The following is a 26,456-nucleotide window of genomic DNA, read 5'->3' as shown; positions in this document are numbered from 1 at the left end:
GCTTCAAGTTAACGAGATATTGCTGAGCTTCCTTGCTCGAGCATCTTGCTTTTGTATGACTTTGAAAGAAGCGAAATATGCGGAGGTGAAAATACTGGTCACTTTGCAGACCTAACACTATCATGTTTTTTTTTGAGATCAATGAACGACCTGCCTTAGGAGCTATGTGATAAGTAAATTTACTTTAACCGATCCCTGTGCCATATGTAACAAAAATTCTAACAATTGACATGTTCATAATGTGGTTCAGAGGATTATATTTATCTATAACTTTTGTGAGATATTAACAATCGAGTCAGTAAGATCTAAGAGCATTACTTATCATATATATACCAACAAAAATAATTATCTCGTGAAAAATATAACAAGCAAGTTGGAAATGATTTCACTCCTTAAATGGAATTCTTCTAAGGTAAAACCCAATCACTCTAATCTAATGTTTGCTCGCGTGATATGTTACTGTAATAATATAGAAATATACATTATTTTAGTTTTCTATTTTGGCACTATTAAAATTCTATAGCATATAGGTATTTCAAAATATTTCGCGGCCTTGATTAAAAATTTGTTGGAAATTCAACAGTAGCAAAAATTAGTGAAACGTGTAGAACAAATATAATTTGTACCCATTAACACTATAATGAACGCAATTATTAAATTAATTGCAATAAATTAACATGCACAATTGCCTCAGGTTTGGCACCTCTGCCGATCGTCGCGTGATGAGAGCAATTAGATTTGTGACCGCCAATGTTCGACAGGGTTGAGATGGTAGCTAAAAATAGCGTAATGCTGCTATAAACGGCTATAATCGCACGAAAGTGTGTTTGATTTTAATCGTATATGGTTAAGAATTGTAGAAATTTAATAGTGAAGTTACAGAAACTTTTCGATCACTATTTTTGTCAATGAAATATATCGGTAATCACGTTAATTGAATCCATGTATTATAAATATTAACGTTACATACACGTAAATGCAGTTATGTTATAGACTTATCCAATTCACTGTTATGTTAAATTTATAAAATATAAGTAAGATGAGTATTGTTTTTTTTTGTAAATTAATTCCTTAATTCTTGAAGACCGGACTTGGAAAGAGAAAAGCTACAACATGGTTCAGGAACCACGTTGTAGCTTTTCTCTTTTTTTCTGGGGACAGGTCCCCAGAAGCTTTGCAGTAAAGGTTGTACATTAGTTTGAAAAGAGTACCCGAAATCGATGCTCTTACGGTGAGGGAAAACATCGTGAGGAAACCAACATATCTAAGCAACTTGATGTGTAGCAGTAATCGATCCAATACGGGTTAAGTTTACCAGCACAAGCTGCGGAGATCAGATGTGAGTCGCTTCTTATAAAAATCTAACTCACTAAATTCAGAATCCATGGTCTCCTATATACACCGAGCTCCTCTTCATAATGGTGAGGATGCAACTGGGACTAAAGCCAGGAGGAAGAAAACAGTGTAGTTGTTGTTACCGCTTCTTCTGCACTGACGCCTTGGAAGCGGCAGTAAACTTAGTTTTAAGTAATTTATTTGACGTCAACCAATGTTGTTAAACCATATGTTTTGACAATTATTAAGCGATACGAAGTATCCTATAATAATGAATAAAAATTTTGAATTTTGTAGTACGGAAACATAGGCTATTTCGGGACAGAGCCGCGAAAAGCAATTGATCATATTTTATTATCAACATCATTTTTATATACGAGTGTATAAGGTAAGAAAGGCCATTCTTAACTTTTTTTCTGTAAGCCATCCGTTGTTATTTCTATCGGTAGATTACGCTCTATTTACGAAAGGAAACAGGTAAGCGAGTGATAAATGAAACTCCGGCTATATATATCGGGTCTATAACGATTAGTTCTATTCGTAGAAATGGAAATTTTATTAATATTACATACATACATACATACAAACATACATACATATAATCATGTTTATATCTCTGGCCGGGTAGACAGAGACAACAGTCTTGAAAATACTGCTAGGCCAAGATCAGCTGTTTGGCTTACTGATAGAATTGTAATTCGTATAAAAGTAACACGTTACTAGCCCGTCGCCTAAAAGAAGAATCCCAAGATTATAAGCCTATCCCTTAGTCGCCTTTTACGACATACATGCGAAAGAGATGGAGTGGTCCTATTCTTTTTTGTGTCTGGTTCCCGGCACCAATAGAAAAAAAAAATATTTCAATATTATTTTATTAGTATTGACATTCGCACTAATGGAGAAGTTCTTTTACAAAATCTTTCGTCAACTGAAATATATCCCTTTTCGGGAAAGATACTTACAAAAGTATGTAAAATTTTTTAAATTTTTCTTTTATTCATGACATGCATAAATTAAGACTTTATTCCTTACAGGGTAGACAAAGCCAGCAGTCGCAAGTATGCACTTACATAACAACAATGATGGATTATATACTGACTTTGTATCAAATACCTTTTTATCATAGGTATTATGGATCTAAAGTAAAAGTACTCATATTAATATACAATATGGTATAAGGGCGGTGCAATCTCAAAATAGTATGTCTATGATAGACACCGCTGTAATTCACGGCTGTAGAAATACAAGTTAGTGTTCCTTGCAATACAGGAAGCCGTGCCAAGTTTCCACCATTTAGTAAATTGTTATAGTTATTCACAATAATGTGGTTACTAACAAAATAACATGTATTGAGATAGCATTATTTGGCTGTGTAGAAACCAGATATTGAGGTAATGCGTATGTTTAATTTTAACCTCAATCTATGAAGGTTCGAATGTTAGGGATATTATAATGTAACGCATAGGGATTGTACGTTCATAGATAATTATATATTAATAAGTAAAGAGAATTCTTATAAGTAGATTTCTAGGCCCTCTAAAAAAACACACATAACCTAACCTACACGTAAAAACAATCATGCCTATTTTCGGGAGTCTTGGGGTGAGATTGTATATTTTTACACATATACCTACATAAAATCACGCTTCTTTCCCGGAGGTTTAGACAGAGACTACACCTAAGAATAATGCTTTTTACTTACCACGATCCAACTTTTCATATAAACTTACCCGTTTAGCCGGTACTGCTGACCTGACCTTTCCCTAGATCAGAATTTACATCGAACCTTAATATTCTGCTGCAAACGTGTTACGTGACTTTGTTCTTAAAATAATTTTATTTTCAGTTGTGACTTACTTAAATGTAGCACAAACATTATATCCTTCTAATATAATGAATGTAAATAATATTGTTTTCAGTAGAAACTTTTCTGAATGCTGATGCCAAACGAACCGTTTTATTTTTCTTGATAAAGCTATTGTTTAGCAAGGATATTATTAATGTATGTTCACCATCTTCTTTAACATATAAAAGAAGAAACTGAATGACTGACATAAATGCGCAGCCGAAACCACTGGGTCTAGAGACTTGAAATTTGGCTTGAATTTTTATTTATGTGGTCTCAGAGTGCATTTGAAAAGGATTGTCCAAAATTCCCGCGTGAAAGGGAATCATGGTGATTTTTAGTTTTACGTGGGTGCAGCCGCGGGGGTGTTCTAGTAAATGAAATAGTAAATAATAGATAAAATTTTACTTCAACTAATTTCAGATTAACTGACTATTTAAAGCAGTCAAATTACTGCGCTCTTTATAAAGGCGAAAGTGATCAATTGGCGGACCCGAGCTCCAAAGTATAACAACGAGGAGACATGCTAAGTAAGAACCTGTACAAATAAATGCCCATGTGAAGTAGGTACTCGTGTTGTGTTAAAATAATGTGACGGTTAAACATAGGGCCAAACACAATCCCCCGAGAGCCCAAAGTATTCTCTCAAAAAAATGAACCTAAAGGAACAATTAACTTTAAATTTACTTCTGAATACTACTTCCTATAGCCTACGCAGACCAACTGAACTTTAACATTATCACCAACATTGTCTAAATAATAATAAAATCTTCTTCCAAAAGCAACGCTGACATCCCTGCGAGCGCCGTCACAGATTCGCAATATTTATAGCCCATTTGCAAACTTGTATAATTGCTTCATGGCACATCGTCGAAATATAGCTTCCGAGATTCTACAACAGAGCGAGATAAAAGATGAATTACAGGAGCGAGGAAATGAGAGAGATGTGACAAGAATAATGTGTGGAGTAACAATGTTGTTCCTAACATTATATTTCGTTGGTACCGCAGCCGGTTTATGATCATTATTACAGGTGACAACTGTATGTACTTATCGTTAATTTTATTATGTGTTCAAGTCTTGTTTTGTAGTGAATTCTTGGATTTTATTATGCTGTAAAATATTAATGATGAAACGGGTAACTACTTATATAAAACATACCTAATGGCATGGTCTTGCAAGTCATACAATACGTTGCATAATTACTGATTTTGAAAAACCTAACAATAGGATATAGAACCATATTTTTAACAGGAGCTAACCGACCATCATTCATGGAAGAATATGTCCAGGGAAAATCAGTCATGGATGATACCAGTGAATTCAACAAAAATATCAGCAGAACTTGAAAAATCCTCTCATTATACTTATGTCATCATTTCAATTAAGAAAATTAACGCAAAATAAATATAAGGTCATTTATATATCGTAGATATAAGTATGCACTGTCCCATTACATTAATACTGTGGGTTAAATTTAACTTAAGAGTATCATGCGAAGATACTTCGTTTCCGCTTAGGAGAGAATGACAAATTCCACAATCTACATATTATGAAAACCTTCATATTTCACAAAGACAATAAAGTTCTTCATTTTTGCGCAATGAAATATTCGCTTCAAACCTTAAATAAAAAAAAAACGTTATGTTTTGTAAATTATTTTATTGTGTAAATAAAAATTACCTTATTATTATAATTTATAAATATTTACGGCATTATTGATTTAACAATAACTTTAAGTCTTAGGCAATTTTTGGTATTTTTAAATTGGAAAATCACAGTAATTTTGAATTTAGTCGTCGCCTCCTGTCATGACCTCCATGAATTCTGAAAAAAAATGAGAAAATTTTTAAGCACAAAGTATTTCAGAGTATACAACTTGTTGTCTTTGTAAAAAAAATAAATATTTTGGGTAAAAATAAGTCTCACTGGATGTCGTAAAAGGCAACTAAGGGATAGGCTTGTAAACTCGGGATTCTTCTTTTAAGTGATGGGCTAGCGATCAGTCACAATTTGAATCTCAATGATTTCATTATTTAAACCAAACTTCTTTTTAAGACTGTTGCCTTCGTTTACCCCATCATACGTACATAATTATATGTATGTATGTAAAAGTAAGAGAGAGACGAGAATAAACAATTCTCGTTTTGATTGATATGTTTAGATTTAGTTAATATATTTTTGCTTTCTCTCATATATACGTGTTGCACTTTCCGAGATCTGGTGTCTGCATTTTACAGTTTTCTTATCTTTCTTTCAACTCTATCATTCTTAAAACTCTTTCCGCACTTTTTCGATTTGCCTAAACCACATTGAAATACTTACCATCAAAGTCAACAGTTCCTGAGCCATCAGAGTCAATTTCCTCAATCATCATGTCGAGTTCCTCAGCGCTGATCTTATCATCAAGTTCCCTAAGGATTTCTCTAAGTACACCCGTTGTGATGTATCCGTTACCTGGAAAATTTATTCATTCAATAAAGTATTCAAATCAAGAGTGAATAGGCACTATTTTAGCTTGCGTGCAACACTTTGGGCCTCATCTTACAGATTGAGGTCATGCGCACATAAATCTATTATAAAAAAAATATCCATGCAAATCGTACAACACAGCTCCTGGTACTGTGTCGTGTATTTTCCGGTACTTTCGAATCAAACTTAATCTCTTTCCCATTGATTTCGTATAAGTCTACTAAGGGAATGAGCACATGTACAGCTTGTACTATGATCCTTAATTTAATATAGTTTAATTTACGTAAAGCTTTAGTTTTATCAATTTCAATGGTACATATTTTCTATATATTTTTAGTGGTGATATAAAGTATAGTCCTTCTCAGTACTCCTATCGTTGTAAACGAAATTTCACATATAACGGTATAAATATATAATTTGTGATTTTACCTTCCTTATCATATAACCGGAATGCCTCTTTCAGTTCCTGCTGCATGGCCTCAGCGTCCTCCTCAACCATGAACCTCGAAGCCAACGTCACGAACTCTTCAAACTCCAACTCTCCGGAACCTAGAATTTACATTTTAATTTACAACCAACTCCAAAATTGTACCAACAACGTAGAAAAACACTTCTTTAGTGCAACGATAAAGATCAGGATCAGTAAAAATAATGTACGGATATCAAAGTATAATAATGAGCAAAAGACATTATTTTTGAAATGGGTAAAAAGTTTATTAGTAATATTTCAATTTTTAATTTTACGAGTTCAAAAATAATAATTATGTTCATCATCCTTGCAGATAATTTAAGTCTGACACCAGTATACCACCTTAGACCACACCACATCTTACTAAGATTGAGGTTAAACGCTCTCAAATTTTTCCTACAAAAACATACCATCTTCATCAACTTCATCGATGATTTCTTTCAGTGTTTCGTCTGTCACCTGATGTCCCAGCATTCCCAGGATCGTACCAACCATAACCGTGCCTATACAACCTTTCTTCTCATGATCAAAGGCTTCGAACGCCTTTTTTAAGACTGAAAATATATACACATATTGAATACATACATACAAGTCAAGTTCAATATAAGCTTTGAAAAAATCCAAGCCTTTTGTAGCCCAGTAAATATAAAGTAAATTTTATTGTCAACTTTCTCATTTTCTATAATCCGAGTCAAATTTCATTGTACCTACTTTAGGTCTTGATTGTTTGTTAAGGAATATTTATTCAAAACTAATAAATTTATTTAGGAATTAATATTTTTTTTTTAATAATTAAATACATTTATTACAATCATGTTGAGATACATCCCAGATTCAGGCCAATAAGAATTATTTCTTTTGCACTGATATTTCAACGAATTTGAACCAGTCCCGAATCCAACTTAGGCGTCAAGGTTCATGCGTGAATATTTAAGCCGCACAGTTAATAAAAAAATTGCCAAACAATACAGCTGGCTCTATCTACCCCGCAAGGAATATTGGCGTGACTATATGTATGTACGTCAAACGATATCAAAGTTGGTGTTTCCCAGATACTTCGTATAATTTCGGAATAATTTTCATTAAAAAATTTGAACCATCATTGAAAGCTTATGAACAAAAATTGCTTCCGCAAATTTTCCTAAATCAAATATAATGATTTCCCAAGACATTTCCTCAATCCTTAAGTATAAAAGTTATAAAGGTACTCACTGGCAATCTGTTCCTTGTTAAGTTCATCCTGAAAAGTCACCGAAAAAGTTTGATTAATAAAAGAAATAAATACGTAACAAACGAACAAATTCAAAAGCTCCATCGTTACACTGATCACTTGAATTTCGAATCACCAATTTAATAATCGATTACACAAAAATTGCTCACCATTTTAACACTATAGGAATTGTATGATAGTGTACGCTATGAAAAACCAGAGGACGAGAAAGACAAGTCCTTTAATCTGGATCGACTGAGCGACTAGCCGTAGTCGGCCACCGATGTCACCCAGGTTGTCTCGGATCAGCCCCCGAGATAGTCTTCCACTACGAGTCACACTATTCTAGTTGGCGATTCGTATTTAACCAATGTTGTTAAGGTCACTATACATTATACTCGCCTGCCGGATGTCCACTAGCGGTGTGCGTACCCATGGCAGATAAAATGCGCATCTTATTTTAATTAATTGATGTTAAATTTTATTTAGCAACGAATCCTGACCTGGATGTCTGCCATGTCTTTAGTTTAATGTTTGTTATTAATTAAAAATATACTTTATTACTTTTACGATTGTCTTTGTTAATAAAATGTATTGATAATTTAATGCCAATTATGTTTTTAAATAGTTATACCTACTATATAACTATTTAAAAACATAATAGGCATCCATATCTAGTAATATAAATGAGAAAGTGTGTTTGTTTGTTCGTCTTTCGCATCATAATCCATAAAAAATTAGTGGAAAAGTATGGAATACGGAGAAAAAGATCGGATTTTTTTTCGGGCAGAGTCGCAACAAAAGCTTGTTATTTATATGGAATATTCATATTCATGATCACAATCAGAAAAACAAGTATAAGTGAAACTTCCTACGAAACGGTACGATTGCTTGAAGTTATGAATCATGATGTGATTCTTCGGTTATACAATATATACATCTCTTTATTCATATCAGATTAGTTGAATACGCCCTGCTAAATTAATACATTTCCATTCATTTATTCATAATATAATCATGTCTATATCCGTTGCGGGGTAGACAAAGCCAGCAGTCTTGACAGACTGACAGGCCACGTTCAGCTGTTAGGTTTAATGATAGAATCGAGATTCAAATTTTTAGTTATACATTTCCAGTGTTAAGAAATCGCAAGAACGTCGGAATCTTTGAAATTATGCCGATTGCCTCCTTCCAAGTTATACCCTATCTGATCTGTAGCGATCTGGGTATATCCACGATGTAATAATATAAAGTTAATTTACATAAGTCTGACCTCCATGACCTTGTTAACATTAAAACTTGATCAGCTTTGATTAAATCCCGCTATGATAACGCACATTACATCGTAAATGAATGCAAAGCTCTAACCAAGGGTTTCGGGAGGGGCAAAGAGGGGGGAGGGGAGGAGGGCAGGTGCTCCCAATAGTAGACAGTGACATATTTGTTCGTTCGGTACTTTCCATCGTTGCCAACTGTAGCCGATGCAAAAGTTGATGCGCCGGAATTGTTTATGTACTGTGGGCCAAATAGAAAAGTACACCACATTCGATACATCTACGATACAAAAGTGGTAAACTTTTTCTTGTGGCCAACTGTACCACACAGTTGTAAAGACTCGTGTCGATCATATTTTGTACAAATTGATGAAATGTAAATCCTATCCTACTAATACGAGTATTTAAATGCGATAGTGGTTGGTGAGTATGTCAGGATGTCAATATAGATGTTTGTTACTCTTTCACGCAAAATCTACTGAACCGATTACGATGAAATTTGGTATGTAGGTAGCTGAAGACTCAGAATAATACATAGGCTAATTCTTATGCCGGAGTTCCCACGGGATTGATTGTTACGTTTTGATAGTTTTTAAAGCGGACGAAGTCGCGGGCGGCCTCTTGTACTTATATAAGGCAATATCCATCCGAGTAGATGTAAAAACATTTCTTTAAAATAATTATACAACTTTGTCAGTTATATACGTTTGGTATTCTTTGTCCAACCCTGTTTCTATTTATTTGGGGTCAGTCTTCTAACTAAGTATTTTGCACTAGGACAAACAGTGTTGGGCCGTCGTGCCTGGTAATATAGCCGTTTTTAAGTTCTCTTTTTACGTTAGAATACATACATATATACATATATATATATATATAATCACGTCAAAATCCCTTGCGGGTAAACAGAGCTCGCAGTCTTGAAATGACTGATAGGCCACGTTCAGCTGTTTGGCTTTATGATAGAATTGAGATTCAAATAGTGACAGGTTGCTAGCCCATCGCCTAAAAGAAGAATCCCAGGTTTGTAATATCCCTTAGTTGCCTTTTACGGCATCCATGGAAACGAAATAGAGTGATCCTATTCTTTTTTTAATGGTACCAGGAACCACACGGCACTACGGCACGTAAGACTACCAGGTCAGGTTTTCAAGTATCATAATTACATACATACATACGTACATACATACATATGGACACGCCTATATCCCTTGCGGGGTAGACAGAGCCAATAGTCTTGAAAAGACTGAATGGCCACGTTCAGCTATTTGGCTTAATGATAGAATTGAGATTCAAATAGTGACAGGTTGCTAGCCCATCGCCTAAAGAAGAATCCCAAGTTTGTAAACCTATCCCTTAGTCGAGTTATACGACATCCATGGGAAAGAGATGGACTGGTCCTATTCTTTTTTGTATTGGTGCCGGAAACCACACGGCACGGCATATCATAATTTCTTTTTATAATTTTAGCCTTTGCGATTGACAACATATCGTTTTTTGTACTCATATGACACAAACACGTCACAAAAATAAATCCAACCGACTGAAAAAAAAAATTTGGTCTAAAAGGACGGCTCAGCTACTTATCCATGTAGAAATAATACGACAGAAACCTAGCACACAAACTAGTCAATATATATTTTCAGCAGCCAAAACACTATTAACAATCTTGTTCACTAAGTACATTCGATTAATTAAAATCTATTCTGTTATTAATAGTAATAAGACTTAGAAAAATATAGTAATGTCTGCAAACAATAGTAAACTGAGTGACAGTTGCCAGAAAAGTCTCAAATGGTGTTTGTGTAAAAGGATACCATAGTGAAAATGAATCGACAATGAAATCTGGGACACTGGGAGTTATTTTTGCTAGTCTGTATATCCTCCGTGCTATCTCCTAACACTTTAAATTAGGACCACTTTATCTCTTGGCCATGGATAAATAAGGGTAAAGGTACATTCGTCAAGTGAAACTTTTACATAAATTCAATGTGGGTTAAGTTCTCTAACAAAGGTTGCTTCGTGTTAAACCCGACGCTAGGTTAATGGTCAAAAAAGGCACCCCGCGCTCATCTACACATATTATTGTATCAGAAAAATTCAATTCTTGCATGTAATTTATGCTCGGTTGACTGAAGAATGAATTGTTCTAAGTTGCCATCAGATAAATAATTTCGTGTTTGCTTTTTAAATTCCTATTTGGATTCCTTTTTAGATTCCTATTACATTAACCCCAATTTAAAACCAAGGAAAATTAATTATTGGATACATATACGAGTAGGTATTATTTAATACTTTCTCAGTCAAATCTTAATAAATTGAACTTTTGGTTCGTTCAGTTTTTACCTCCATCCAATACCTAATCTAATTGCCTAAATACTGTTGAGATTTAAAATTCTTCATATCTTCATAAACTCAACAACAATTATTAGCGTAGCTCTTTAAATTTTTCAAATACGCTGCCAAAAAAAGATACAAGTTGTTTTACCACCGCTCAAAGCTACGTTTAAGTCAATACGTCAACATTGGTAGTACCCCCGAATCCGTGTTTACAAATAAATTGAACCGGCAGTCAAAACATTCGATGCGAAAACGCATGAGGCGCATGCGCCGGTCTTTTCTTGGCAAGCGCCGGCCTCCTGCGGGCATATCCAATTAATGTTTCGTCTGCTAGTGCCCTAATCACTTCTACAGGTGTTCCTCAATTAATACCACAAATATAATTCACTGCGAAGTTATTTATAGTCCAGTTATAATGGATTGAGAAACAGCTTCTTTCAAATGCTTTGATCTTATTTCAGAAACAAGTTGAGGAATTTTTGATAAGCGCGTGTAAATATGGAGCGGTAAAATTATTTTTGTTGTTGCGAATGTTATTTTTAATCTACCGATTATAAAAATAATCTTAATTTTTCCAGTAAAAAGTAAAGTACTATTAAGCAAAAACGCTTTTAAAAGTCTGATCACTAGCAATGCAGACTTCCTCAGTTGTACAAATGCCCAAAAAAAAATAATTTAATAATAGGTAGGTACCTACCTTTTATAGGTCCTATAATTATAGGAAATTCCTAGGTATTTCGACTATTTTTTATTCCTTTTTCGAGTACATACATAATCTAACGAGGAATTTAATATAATTTGAAAAGTTGTAAGGCGGCCCCAAAACCCTTCTGTGAAGGGTGCAACCAGGAACACGCAGAGATGAGGAAGAGACATTTATCTAAAGTGGTCGACGCACAATCGTAAAATTGATAAGTCTGTCCTAGTGGTGGTAGTTTTACTTCTAATTTAATTGCTGTCATTATCTATTATTATTGGTATGTATATTTTTTTATTGAATAAACCTTGAATACAATTTGATATTTGGTATTATTTATTTTTTTCATGTTTTCAAGGCACATTAACTTTAACAAATTCTGTTATTTTTGGCATTCCCTTATCATGGTATGGTATGGTTATTGTCGAGCAAGTCAAAGACAGAATAATTCTTTCCCATATTGCATGGGTAAGGTAGTTTTGCCAGGATAAATTATTTAACTACGATGCTGTTACAAAAAAAACCTAGTGGAAAAGAAAGCCAGGTCTTTCGAAGATTGAAAATTTATAAGGTACCTAAGTCTTAAAGTTATACAGTAAAAGTAAATATCTGTTACCATGACCCGATATGGCATAAGGGTAATAGGGGTCAGATAGAGTGGCTTTGTGTAAAAAATTGATCGCTTCTGTCCACTATTTTTATAGAAAAATTTAATTTGGTTTTGTAATCAATTCAAATTTGTTATTACGCAAGCTTTAATTAGTTACTCCAAAAAATATTATAAGCCCTTATTTTTATAAATGTTTACCAATTTCTTATTTCTTAGGTTTGTGTGCGAGCGAAAGCATTGTACGAGTCAGCCTATTTAATGTAAGATAAAAAATCAACTAAATCATCGATGGAAAGTCATTGCTGACGAAAGATCACAACTGCCAGGTTCACCTGCCAAAAGTCATTGTTGTGCACACCGGAAGAAATGATCTGCCAATATTATAGTCCGTTCCTAACTATTGTTAGATCATTATCATTGTCAAGGCCTATATAGGGTGTTCTAGGGCATGTACTGCCATTATATCAGAGCAATACACTTCCTGGTCTACTGGCGTTTGTTCCGGTTACATCTTTACCTTTTTGTAGAGGAGTTCACGCTCATTAACCGTGATTCTAGATTAGGTAAGTCAGGTTTTTAAACGAAGCAATTTTCGTATTGGATTTTGGTAAAAGCTACACTAGATTATGATGTATATTCCCTTAGGCGCCTGTTAAGATATCCATGGAAAAGGGATTGTGCGGTCCTGTTCTATTAAAATGCCGGAAACCACACGGCATAATACGCTTCATAGGTCGATAAAATATCGCTCTCATTATTTCACAATAAAGTAATAAACTTAAAAAAAAATCGTACACGTCAATCACAACTTACATTATAAATGCGAATGTAAGATTATATGTTTGATTGTTGCCTCTTAACGCTTAATCTACTGGCCCAATCTTCTTCAAATTTTGCGTTTATATAATAAGTCTGGAGGACTTTTATCCTTGTGAAAACATTAGTTCAAACCTTTGGTAGATGGCGCAAAATTCGCGCCGGTGGAGTAAAATCTGGTTATGTTATTATTTCGTTAGCTCTATTGTAAAAACATGAAATGGAAGATTAATATTCTTCCAAAGTGCTAAGCTTAGTTAGTCCACAAAATACCAACAAATTATTTTTACGTAAAATATTTACTGCCTTTGTACGAGTACTTTTACTTTACATAAACTTTTACTTTAAAATCAGTAATATTCATACATTTATTAGACATTTCATTTTAAACATAAGTATTTTTATTAAACATCAAAAATTGGAAAGACGCCAATAAACTCTTAAAACCGAAAGTGTGATATTGTTATACGTTATCAAATAACCTAACACTAAATATTACTTTCATCAAATTAATAAAAATCAAATAAATCATTGAACTAACTAGCGTGGTGCACGAAATATGATGATGCGTGATCTAAATGAAGTCCTACAGTTGTTTTAACATGTCTCTAAAAATAATCCTGGCGACCAATGGTTAGACAATGCATGTCGTTTAGAGTTGCGTCAGAAGCAGCTGTAACGATTGATTCATTTTGAAATGGACGCAGAACTCCGACAGCCGTCCTACGAGAACTATCATCACAATGATCCAAATAAATTAGTTTACCTACTCTAAACGCATCAAATACTGTTATTAATGCGCTTTTAACAGTCAACTCAGACAACATTCCCTGATAGATATTACTGACCTATTTATTAATTACAAACTAATGCTTTCTCAAATTACAGCATATTTTTAACAGTTTACATAGGTATCCATATAATAGTTTTCTTTTAATAGTTTTTAGTTTAATAATAAGCTATATTTAAAACATTGCTGTTTCTCTAAATCAACCTTACTATAACTTTATTGGAAAATAATATAATCTAAATATTTGTAAACATCACACCAACTTAACGAACATAGTTAATTGCTGCACATGATGATATACACTACTACTTTATTTTAAGCTATCATAACCTATACTGCTGTAATACTCTGAGGAACTGCTTCCATCATTGGCCCAAGAAAATATTGATACTTCTGAATCGGAAGTTATTGTGAAATTATTGTCAATGTGTCTTTTGACTCTCCACTCCGCAAGCTGATCATCAGTAGGCTGCAATGCGGAAATATAACTAACAGTGCTTACATCACTTCTCGTTGACTTCATTCTAACAAAATTCCTAGGCGATAAACTATTTTCATTTTCTGATAAAACATTAATTTTTGTAAAGTTGAAATTGGGATCTGTATTTGACAATGTATTCCGCAGTGGTACTTTTGGAGGTAAAACTAAAGCGTCTACATTTTTGTGTTTAACAAACAATAGTCGCTTACTACCTTTTAACAGAACAGGATTATATCTTATGATACCATACACAATTACAGCTCCCACTGCTATACAAATCATGATAGTACTGATATACAAAATTACACTAAAAAACACATTTATTGTTGATTTTGATTCTAAGTGCATTGTGTTGTAGTTTACACATTTATCGCCTCTAATATATCCATGTTTTAAATCGATCGGACAGAATATATATTCAGAACCAATATAAAGATCATATATGCGTAAAAACCTTGGCAATGACGCCATGCAATGAATTTCATTTGGACATGAAGATTTATACCACAGTATGCCATAATCTTCTGTTGATAAAGTGCTAAATTGAACAATAGAGTGTTGGTTGCTTCTAGCAAGATACGTTGGAGTAATCCAGTCGCTTTCACTTATCCTCTCATTTACAGTCCTACTTAACTGGTTCAACATAGCAATAGTTATAATGTTTCCTTCACAGCCGTACATTTCTTTTGGATACATGCTAGTATTTGAAGTAATCTCGCTACTGCAAACACTCGTATAAGTATGAATAACACTTTTACCTTGTGGGACCTCAACAAGATCAACTACAACAATATCTGCATATGAACAATTAGTTTTTTCACAATTATTTGAAATAGCTGAAAATGGTTTACCATGAAGTTCTTCAGGAGTATCACATAATGGAATCAAATAGAGTAAGTCGTTATAGTATAAACGTCGTAGGTCATAAGACGAACAATCACAATACCACGGGTTATCCTGCAAATTTATTCTTGGCTTTGGATTTACACGATTTATCAAACCGTCAAATAATCCTACGGGAACGGTTACTAGCAAATTATTATTTAGATATATTACTTCAATGCTATCTAAGGAGTCAAATGCACCTGGTCCCAAAGCAGTTATATTACAAGAATTGAGATATAAGATTTTACAATTTCGAAGGCCCGTAAACGATGTGTTTGATAATATACTGTTGAAAATGTTAAAGGAAAAGTCAACTGTTTCTAGAGCTGACATTTCAGTAGATCCAGAGATATTCACGGGATTCCAATTACCATTATACGTAAACATAATTACCTTCAAGGTTTCATCCACTGCTCGCAAAGAATTTCTTTGAACATTCATTATATTACATAGTTTTATATCTAGTCTCTGTAAACTTGAAAGGCCAACTAACATATCTGCTGCCCAATTTGATATAGTTATGCCTTCAAAGACGAGTATCTCAATATTGCCAGCAAAAAGGCTCATAAAGGCTTGTGGTGCAATGAATCTAAGATTTCCTCGTATTATGTTTAATCTGTAGATGGAACTTCTTAAGTTAGATAGCCATTGCGCAGGCATTGTTTCGTGCTCGAAATATGGATTCACAAAAGTCAAAGCTAACCTTGTGCAAAGTACTTCTGATTCCTGCAAAACAATAGAAATTCTTGAAAAAATAAATACCATTTTCTTATTCTAAGCTATTGATTATCAAATCAGTAAATTGTTATCAATCGTTATAATATGTAAAACCAATAACAGATAACGTACATCAAAAAATGCTAAGCATAGGAAGCTGAAAATTGACAATAAGAGAGGATATTTTGAAATTCATATGGAAACTGAATTTACGGGGGTGCTAATTGGAGCATATAATGTTATATATATGTTTTATAATAATGATAAAATTATACTCAATACACTTTATGAATCATCTCTTATATTGTTAATTACCTTGCAATAACATATTTTCCTAGGGCCTGATTTGATAAAGGTTAATTCGTATAGGCCTTCCTCCTTCATTAATGTTTCAATTTAAATAAAAAGGTATCTTACCGAAACTATTGACAAAACATCTTCATACAACGACGGAACGGTGTCATTGCAAATAATCCTGCAGTTCTGTAGACTGCAGCTGGAAACTTCATTTTTACGATGTTCCTTGGTATCTGACCTCATTGAAATCATGACAATCATGATGAAACTGGCCACTGTGATCGCCCCGAAGGTATACTGCACCAATATGCGGAGCCAACCGCGACTGCATGATGCTTGTCTGAAGGAAGAGATGATATTAGTTCAATTGTATTCTCTGTTGTCTCAGGTAAGGATTGCGATTTGGTTGTTGTGATGACTCCAACACAAAATCCGAATTCACATATAATGATGTTAACACTTCAAACCGTTTTCTAGATGTTTTGTTTTCTTAACTTCATAATTACACCAAACGATTCGGAATTTAAACAAACGATATTTTCTACCTTAAAATTAAGCTTAACCTATGTCGATTTATTTGAATAAGTATGACGTATACTAACTGATAACTTTTTATACTTTGAAATGGAAAATATATCAAAATAAACAATATTTATTAATTCACCTTACCGCCGTCGGAATTTTAACACTTGGTTTTGGAAATATACCATGTTTAACTATTTGTGTTCCAGCCATGTCCACTTATCATTTAATTTTATTAATGTCAATAATTGCTTTAAAATCGCTATTGCAATGACCCAAATTGTATTTAATTCAATTAATTATTCAATAAATAAACTCCAAGTTTTTGGAAGTTCAACAATAAGTGAAGTCTAGAAGCTCGGCGCTGTTGACACTCACTGATAGCTTTTTAACGGACAGGTAACAGCTCATTCTGCTAATCCGTGTCAGATAAGTTGTAACAACACGGCCATATCAGGCCATTAGCGCTCGTAGGGATAAAAGGATAAGCTAAATAAACAAGGAGTCATCAAACGATATACATTTCATTGGCAAGGGCGTTACATTTATGTTACATCACTCTGAGATTTTTGTACTCAGAAATAGCATTATAATATTGTGCGACTAATTTTTAGGTCCATTTAATCATGCTTTTCCCACTTACTTCTACAGCTTCATCCATATTAAACAATCTTTTCATGACAGTTTGGAGTGTTTTTGATCGGACGGATGTTGCACCAAAACAACCCCGATTTGTGTAATTCGTATACCAATGTTACCATTTACTCCATGATTAATTATTTTATTTAAAATACAATCTACCCAAAGTAACTTTTCCTAATCTTGATAATCTTAATAACTTTGATAGTAATTTGATTATGCTATTTGTTTTATTGTTTGCATTCAATCAATCAGAACTTTTGCTACTGATTGAGAGTGCGAGTACCGGGTAAATATTAATTACCAAATTGGGCCCTCGATGAACTTTGTAATAAATTTTTACTTTTGATCCACATCAAAGGCAAAGTGGTCAGTCCAACCAACTCTTGGAGACTTGGATTTAAACTATTTGAATCGGGAGCCGCCGGTGGGTTACTATTACTCTGTTTTCGGTCGAAAAAAAGCTATGCAACTTATACTGCAGCTTCACCCTCCTAGCACATATGCTACATAGCGTCCAGGAGAAAATCACGGAGTCTACGATCAAAGAGTGAAAAAGTCGGGCATCAACTCAGAGCGACTGATATCTGACCTCCACTTTCTCATCTGTGCGTGTTTCTAGTTTAACCCTTTTCTATATTCTCTATTCCTCTTGAAGATGCTGGGCTGGCAACCTGCTTTTATTTTAATCTCAATTCAATTCATGAAGTCATATAGCTGAACGTGGCCTATCAGTCTTTTCAAGGTTGTTGGCTCTGTCTACCCCGCAAGGGATATAGAAGTGTCTATATATATATATATATGTAATATGTATGTATGTATCTCTAATATGCTTCAGTGTATGGGGTTCTTCTTTTCTTTCCAATTTCTCTTTCTACTTTGCTGCTTGTTGTCTGTGTCTGTCCTTAAAAGAAAGGACTACATTTTAGCTCCAGCTTGCCACTAGGATACCTTAACTTGAGAACTACGATCAGCGATACGGAGCTTGTTCAAACTTGTCTGCGTTTAACACAGAGTTTGTCTTATCAGTGTCCTCTTTGTATCTTGTTTATAGTTTATTAACTTCACTTTCATGGTCTTCATTTAATTAAGTTTTGAGTATTAAGTTTAATTACTAAAACTTGTCTCTTAAATGTGAGAAATAAATTGTTTACCTAAACCAACTACTTTCCGCACTTTAGAGAACAGTGTTATGTAAGTATATCCCAATCTCAACTCATATTATTAATGTGAAAATAAGTTTGCTTGTATTTTTTGTTTGTTTCTTTATTGCCTCTTAACGTGATATTTACTAAACCAATAATCTTCTGGAGACATACGGTATTTTTCGTCCCGGACAGAATATTCCCGTATTATTTTGTAGGTAGCGCCAAATTTTTATTTACTTAAGCTTATATGTATATACTTTGAGAACTCATAATAAATCAAATGAAAGGTGTTTTAATGAATATATTTTTATACAACAATTAATGTAAGCAAACTTAATTATTCTTAATTAGAATAAGATAAAACAAAAAACCTACCCCGTGATCTCACAACTTTCTGGTTAGGCGATGCACGTTTCTTTTTATACTCTTATTGTGTTTAATGCTAGGCAAAGACTTCCTTCGTAATCCTTGTACTTTCCATAAACCGAGTACTGAATGGAAGAAATGGGTGAGGTAATCTAAGGCAGAAATGGTGAAACGATCTCTCAATAAATGTCCACGTTATAACAATTGCTCTGAATCGATGGGATAAAGAACAGCTCTCAATACGACACTTTAATTTGGAGTAAATCTCTACGCCAACCGATAGTCGATTTATTCCACTTTGAATTTGATGACCTAAGTGGTATCACCTGGGTGATCAAATTCTAAATTTTTGCGTCCTGAAATCAGCTAATGACAAATCACCTGGATGATCAAAATTAACAAGGTTTGATTCCACATTTTTTGTTTACTGTAATCACCGTTGATTATCTAATGTGTAGAACTGCTACCATACTAAGCGGTTAAAGAGATTGTTTATGGCACATTAAAGGCTTGAACGGATCAAAGTGTTGTTCATAACTTGTACTCCGCCTGGACACCACAAGTTAAGCCGTGCGATAGGGCGCTTGTTTCAAACTAGTCTGTGTTGTCTTATAGCTTGCCTGAGGCGAGGACTGCCTTTAGTTGAGGATTGTAAGATAGTCATATTTGTAAAGTGTTATAATAAGTTCATTAAAAGGAAAAAATATTGGTTAAACTATTTGCCGTAAGAAGTATCTTCTCAAATATTATTTTACCTAAAGCTTAGAGTAATAAAAATTTGGCTTATAAGCCTCTGCAATCTGCCACTTACTAAATCTCAATTATATCTTAAAATCTATCTAGCCGAACGTGACATTTAAGCGTTTTCGAAACTGCTGACTCTGTGCAACATATATGAAATTAATATGAGATATATAAGTATGTTTAAATGCCAATCAAATTCAAAGAAATTGTTCACGATGCGATGGTAGAGAGAGCAACGGAGTGTAGACTATGAAACCCGTTCTACCACCTCAAATTGTATCTTTTTTGTACTGTGATTTAAAAAAAATTTACAATACAGAATGACAAAACATGGCTTCATCGCGAACTGTTGTAGCCATTGTAGCAATTTAAAAAAAACGAACGGGAGAATATTTTTCATCAGGGGCGCGGCAAATGCGAATATTGCAATCACGACCCCGACGCGCGCCTGGTGCTAGTCGGAATTCCCACTTTTCACGAGTAACTTAAGCTGGGAACACATTGCTATTCATATAGAGAAAAAAGTTTTTTAAAATTCGAACTGCATTTTGAAACATATATTTTCGCATGTGGGTTGACTTTATTATTTTTAATAGCTGCAAATGTGTGCACATTTTTTTATATCTTTTTATTCCAATAGTTGAATTTTGATTAAGCCAAACAGCTGAACGGCCAATCAGTCTTTTCAAGACTGTTAGCTTTGTCTATCCCGCATGGGATATAGACGTGACTATATGTATGTATGGATTTTTAATTTCACGAGTAACATTAAGCTGGAAATAAAGTATTATTTAATAAACGTACGTTACGTGCGCGATTTATACCTGTATTATTTATACATAGTACAATGTAACGTGAAAGTTTAAAATCATAAGGTACCTATTCACGAAACTTAAAACATAATGGTTTTTTAATCGAACATTTTAACTGCTTGTTTCTCTCGTTTGTTTCGTAATTTACTACAAAACATTAGTTGGCTATTCGTGAAGCTTATTATTCTGACTGGATTGTTATTTCTCGATGACATAAATACGACTTCTCGTTTTACAACATTATAAAATATTAATTTAAAATATTAAAAAAAAATATATTTATGTCTTTATTATTAAAAATACATCTTATCTATCCATATTGAACACTAGTCTCATATGAGTTTTCAGCACCGCACACGTGTTAGTGTGTTACCAAATGAAATGTGACGCGCGTAGAAATAGAAGTTGATTTAATTTACTTACGCCATAGTGAACTATTGTGGATTTGTATTGAGTATTTACGAGTATCTCGATTTATTTGACGATATTATAGACGTCAATAAACCATGATAAATTGTAGGAATTTATAGTTAAGGGTGTATGTCTATGACTATATATATCTTCTATATATATAAAAGCGAAAAACACTCACTTAGGAATCACGAAATCTCGAAATCTACTGAGCCAATAAAGATGAAATTTGGCAGGAAGGTAGATTTTAATTAGGAGGGATCCACTAAGAAAGGATTTTTGGAAATTCTATTCCTAAGGGGGTGAAATAGGGGTTGCAAGTTTGTATGAAACTTTGTAATTTTTAGTGTAGGATAATTACTTGAAATTTTAGATTTAAATTTAAGGTTAGATAAAATAATAATCTATTTATTGGATTTTGAAAATTGCAGCATTCTTAAGGGGGTGAAATAGGGGTTGAAAGTTTATATGAAACTTTTGCATTTTTATTGTTGGACACATGAAAATTTAGAATACATTTGCGCGGGCGAAACCGCGGGCAAAAGCTAGTGTATATATATGTATCTCATGCGGGGTAGACCGAGCCAACAGTGTTAAAAAGACCGAAAGGCCACGTTCAGCTGATAGACTTAATGATGGAATAAAGATTCAAATACAAACAGGTTGCTAGCCCGTCACCTTTTACGACATCCATGGGAAATATATGGAGTAGTTCTATTCTAAAGTGCCTCTAGTTCTAGTCTAAAAACTAAATCACACGGCATATTTATATTAACAAGGAAGTTATAAAACATATAAGTTCAAAGCAATGAATGAATGTTTTATTTTCCAACAAAATTTAAAAAATAAAATAAAATACGTGTGTTTATTACGTACGTAATTATATTCGTTACGTAATTATAACTTTTAAACTTAACTTTAAAAACTCCTTACCAAATATTAAGAAACTTGATGAAATTGGGAACTTAATTGTTAAAAATTATAAGATAGAATACCCTAAATGGACAACAATATATAAACTTAATAAATAGATAAGTGTACGTCGCTACGTCATGGCTGGTTGAAAGTGAATGAATGATTTTTTAACAGTATAAGTACCTATTATAAAATAAAAATCAACTAATTAACTCCGATTACTAAAAAGCATAGGCACACTTTCCAAACATTCCCAGTTACCTTCAATAAAATTTACTTAGAATCGTCAAACCCGTATTAAGACAAAAATTACATCATTTGGATGGAAGAAAATGAATAAATGCCTTTCTGACACGCAACTCTTTTACAGCCTTTTAAAGTAACGAATATTTTGTTCAATTAAGAAATTAAAATATAGTTTTTCTTTCTTATTAAATCAGTAGGTGGTATAGGTATAGTATGGGATGAAAATATAATAAATTAAGGCCAAGTAGGTATCAACGTTACTTTGAATCACAGCTGTTATTACTAATAGATTTTGTTTGACATACAAATGCCAGTAGAAATACCAGGAATTCTTATGGGGGCGTAGCCCCGGGACAAAATAGACATAAAGACAGATAAATTCTTCCTACCTAAGACCTTACTCTTTAAGTCGAGCTGTGGGTGTTGATTGATCCAATTTACCATTCTGTTTAATGTTCAATTAATTTGAAGTGAGTTTTATTGAATGTGGTGTATAAAAACCATCTACACTACTATACTACTACATATACATACATACATAAATCACGCCTCTTTCCCGGAGGGGTAGGCAGAGACCACATCTTTCCACTTGCCACGATCCCTGCATACTTCTTTCGCTTCATCCACATTCATAATTGTCTTCATACAAGCTCGTCGGTTTCGGGTACTCTTGACCAGACATTTTGCTAGAACATCTCCGATTTGATCAGGGTACGTTACGTTTAACTTAATATCAACTTTGTATTAAATCTCTAATGTTATTGTGATTTCTCTACTTTGGCAAAATTTTATCGAAATCCTATGTATATTCCAAATGAAAATGAAGCTATTTCCTATGAAAACTACTTACTCCTTAATGCCTTGTAGTAGGTCTTAAACGCTTTCATCAACATTGTTTTCCAACAGTGTTACGAACACAATTTTCTTTAATAATTCTAAGTGCTCCAAAGTAGGTATTAACTTAATGTGTTGGTATATTATTGATTAATACTTATAACTATTAAACAGGGCTGTTAACGAGGGTGGTTGGCGAGAGTTAATTATTGGGGGGCGGGCGCGAGATAACGTTGGCCGGGTAGGCAATTTGTACGATATTCCGAGCCGATCGGAAACGAGATACGATACGGCAATGGCAATTTGGCAGAAGGTGTGGTTCTTAGCACTTTTAAATAGGACTACTCGATCTCTTTTCTATGGATGTGAGTGAGTGAAGGGCGATTTAGGGATAAAGAGACTACTCTTTTCCACCAGCCACGATCCCTGCATACTTCTTTCGCTTCATCTACATTTATAACTTTCTTCATGCAAGTTAAGTAGTTTTGGGTACTTGACCTGATCCATAGAAATCAATTACACCTATATTATGAGGTGCTATAATATTTCCCTAGCAAACTGGACGAAAAAAATGTATAAGTAAACAAGTATTACAAATATTACGTGTTTATACATTTTTTTTTCTCAGATTGCTATTGTTTACTCTAAAACCGCATTAATATTTGGGCATTGCCGACGGGACAGGGAGATAGGCATTTTATGTCGCCATTTTCAGCCTTTATTTTACTTGATATGTAAACATTGTTTTACCTAAACATTTTAGAAAATAATGACTCTTAACATCAACTTTTATGGTTATATTAAATCTTATTAATATTTATTTTATAACAGGTTCCAAATAAAAAAAGAATAAAAAAAATCAGCTAAACGAAGCTCCACATTTTTGAAGTCGGTTGAAATTAAGATTGGATTGCAATATTATAAATTCGATATCTAAATCCCCGATTTAAAAGATAACTTTCGTAAAAAGCTTGTTAGGCATTTGCTCGTTCTTTGAAAGGGACCTTATTCAGGGCCCTTTGAATCCTCGTGTATGAATGAAAAAGTGCCTCTTCTTCCGCCAGTCGCGTTTGAGTACGGCCCCATTATTTCCACTGTGAAATTTTACTTAAATTCCTTGTAGCAGAATTTTTCGCTCGCTTGCTACGATTTTGCCTGAACACAATTACATTTGTCTGTCTTTGTCTTTGAAACCGCAATTATCTATACTGATAATAAAAAAGATATTTTTATGTTTGTAACGTAGAAACTAAAAAATTACTTAACCGATTTTGATGTAATTTGATACACAAATATAATAGAACTTAAGGAATAACTAAGGCTACTTACTTCTGGAAATTCCCACTGGAAGAGATTTTCTTTTTGTTTGCGATCTTTTATATTGTTGTTGATGCAACTAAGTTACAACAAATACAATTTTCATGTTATATTAAATAAAGATTACTTAGGATATCATACCTACTCTAATAATTTAAACCACTGTCTCGCGCTGTTCTCCCAAGAAAAGGGGGTGAGGAGCCGTAGTTTTGTGATGGGATAGTGAATCACATAGATATCTTCAGATATTTAATTCAAAATAGGTAAACAAGACGAGCCAAGGTAAGAAGCTTACAGACTGACTATAGATTGCCGATACTTAAAGGGTTAGAATTTGGAATGTACATATGTAGCAGAGCACTAAAATATGATTACCTCAGATTTTCAAAAAAACGTAAATTACTAGATTTTTTTTAAATTGCGAGCCAAAGCTAGTTTCAAATAAAACACCATTACATTATTATATTTATTTTTTTATTTAAACTGAAATTAAATAAATACATCTTTACAGTAAATTTCAATATTATAGTTAGATTAGATTACCTACAAATATTGTTGGATAATAAATGTGACTATAAACTCGAACGAACACAGTACACACTGTAATTTTTCCATAAATGTGATTACTGCGATGTATTCAATATTTAGAATTGTTTCTACAAGGGTCACAAGGTTCAGCCAAAGAGCATTCACCATTAATTTATTGCTAAACGATTACAACCAATGTACCATTGGAAAGTCATTTTGAGATTGGAATCAATTCTTCAAGTTATAAAATGTTCAAATAATATACTTTTTTTCAAGAACAAATCTTTTTTGAACGCAAAGAAATTGTGAAAATTGTAATAAACTGACACAAAACTTGGTTAAAAAGTTAACGTTCGTTATCAACCGTTTAATGGTTAAATAAAAGCTGCTTCATCGAGTTGATCTCTTGAAACGATTTATAATAAAAATCCTTAAAAAAAACTCTACCGGTTCCCTTTTTTTTTCTACAAAATGACCTTCTCGTTAATTTTGACATTTAAGAAATAACCTTAATTTGATAAACATTTCCAAAGACGACATGATTGAAAACTATTATGAAACCTTACAAGCTTTCCACTCGAACAACGATAACATTGAGTATAGGTTACAACAACGCACAACAATGACATAAATATAAAGTAGATTATATATCTTATCCTATGTGATATGCAAGGGTCAAATGGTTCGTGGTACTTCACTTACAAGAGCCAAATACTAAGTAGATATGTTTGATGCTGGTTCCCATTTATATCCATAAATTTACGATCAATAATTTTAAGATAATACCTGGCTTACTCCATACAGATGCAGTTTATGTTAGTCGTTCCAAATTCTGAACTGGTGACGATAAAATAAGTTTGAAAGTGAATAAAAAATGAATCATTTTAATCAGATCATAATTGGCGATGGAATCTCCTGACAAACATATCAAAATTAATAAAATATAAAACCTCCTTTTAACGTTGGTTAAAAATAAAGACAATTATGTTTCAATTACAAAATAAAACATTTGTGTCGACGTTATCAGAATTTAACTAGCATCGTATGTAGTGTGCCAAAAAAACCCGAGGCACCTGCACCTCTAAATTTAATTAAAATTACAAAATATTTTTGTACTCTGTACAAATCCAATCCATTATTATTTAATGGAACAAAACGGAGTACTCAAATTCCTTCATTTTACATAAAGTAATTGCTGCAGAAGCATAAAATCGTATCATCTTAACAGAGTTATGTTTTTGAGGCACGGGGCGGGGTATCAAGAAAATGTTCTCTTCAAAGTCCCATTGAGTCCCGAAAATTATATGGCTATTAGAACTCGTGGTTTATTGTATACAACTCACATATGGATCATCACATGAAAACAAAATTGTACAGCTTAATTATACTTAATTTTAAATTTTGATAAATATTCTATGGTGCCATTATTCGTCTTTATCTCAGACGATTCATTTCTATGATTAAAGTTACAAATCTTGAAATACAGATAAAGTTAAGATTTAAAACGATGTAGATACATCTAAAATATCAATATTTTAAAAAATAATTATTAGCCTTAATTTCAACTTGCGTCAGATTTACAATGACAGAAAAGGTAGGTAAATACGTTCAACACGACATTTAACATTGAAAAGTGAAATCACGAATAAATTTATTTACTTCAAAATCTACTAAAATCCCTTAAATTATCAGGTTACCTGACTCTGATTTTTAAATACTACATTAAATATTTTTAAGA

At 33.3% G+C, this 26,456-nt stretch overlaps 1 protein-coding gene across 3 annotated transcripts; it reads right to left on the bottom strand.

The window, feature by feature from the left end:
* Positions 1 to 4,973: 4,973 nt before the first annotated feature.
* LOC106137908 (uncharacterized) lies at positions 4,974 to 17,122 on the bottom strand. Of its 3 annotated transcripts, XM_060954972.1 has the most exons (8): positions 16,901 to 17,122; positions 16,357 to 16,576; positions 15,394 to 15,948; positions 7,335 to 7,362; positions 6,533 to 6,676; positions 6,083 to 6,202; positions 5,507 to 5,638; positions 4,974 to 5,008 (listed from the first exon to the last, which is right to left on the bottom strand). In XM_060954972.1, the coding sequence occupies exons 1-8, from the start codon at positions 16,969 to 16,971 to the stop codon at positions 4,974 to 4,976; spliced, it is 1,305 nt and encodes a 434-aa protein (XP_060810955.1). In that variant the 5' UTR covers positions 16,972 to 17,122. The 3 variants fall into 3 exon arrangements, with proteins under 3 accessions (XP_060810955.1, XP_060810953.1, XP_060810954.1); XM_060954970.1 differs by lacking the exons at positions 4,974 to 5,008; positions 5,507 to 5,638; positions 6,083 to 6,202; positions 6,533 to 6,676; positions 7,335 to 7,362 and having other exon boundaries at positions 12,940 to 15,948; XM_060954971.1 differs by lacking the exons at positions 4,974 to 5,008; positions 5,507 to 5,638; positions 6,083 to 6,202; positions 6,533 to 6,676; positions 7,335 to 7,362 and having other exon boundaries at positions 12,940 to 15,948; positions 16,906 to 17,122.
* Positions 17,123 to 26,456: the final 9,334 nt, after the last annotated feature.

The sequence above is a fragment of the Amyelois transitella genome, chromosome 5 (genome assembly GCF_032362555.1).
Source record: "Amyelois transitella isolate CPQ chromosome 5, ilAmyTran1.1, whole genome shotgun sequence".
NCBI lineage: Eukaryota > Metazoa > Arthropoda > Insecta > Lepidoptera > Pyralidae > Amyelois > Amyelois transitella.
The sequence above is the reverse complement of the archived record's forward strand: the minus strand, read 5'-3'. Positions and strand labels throughout refer to the sequence as shown.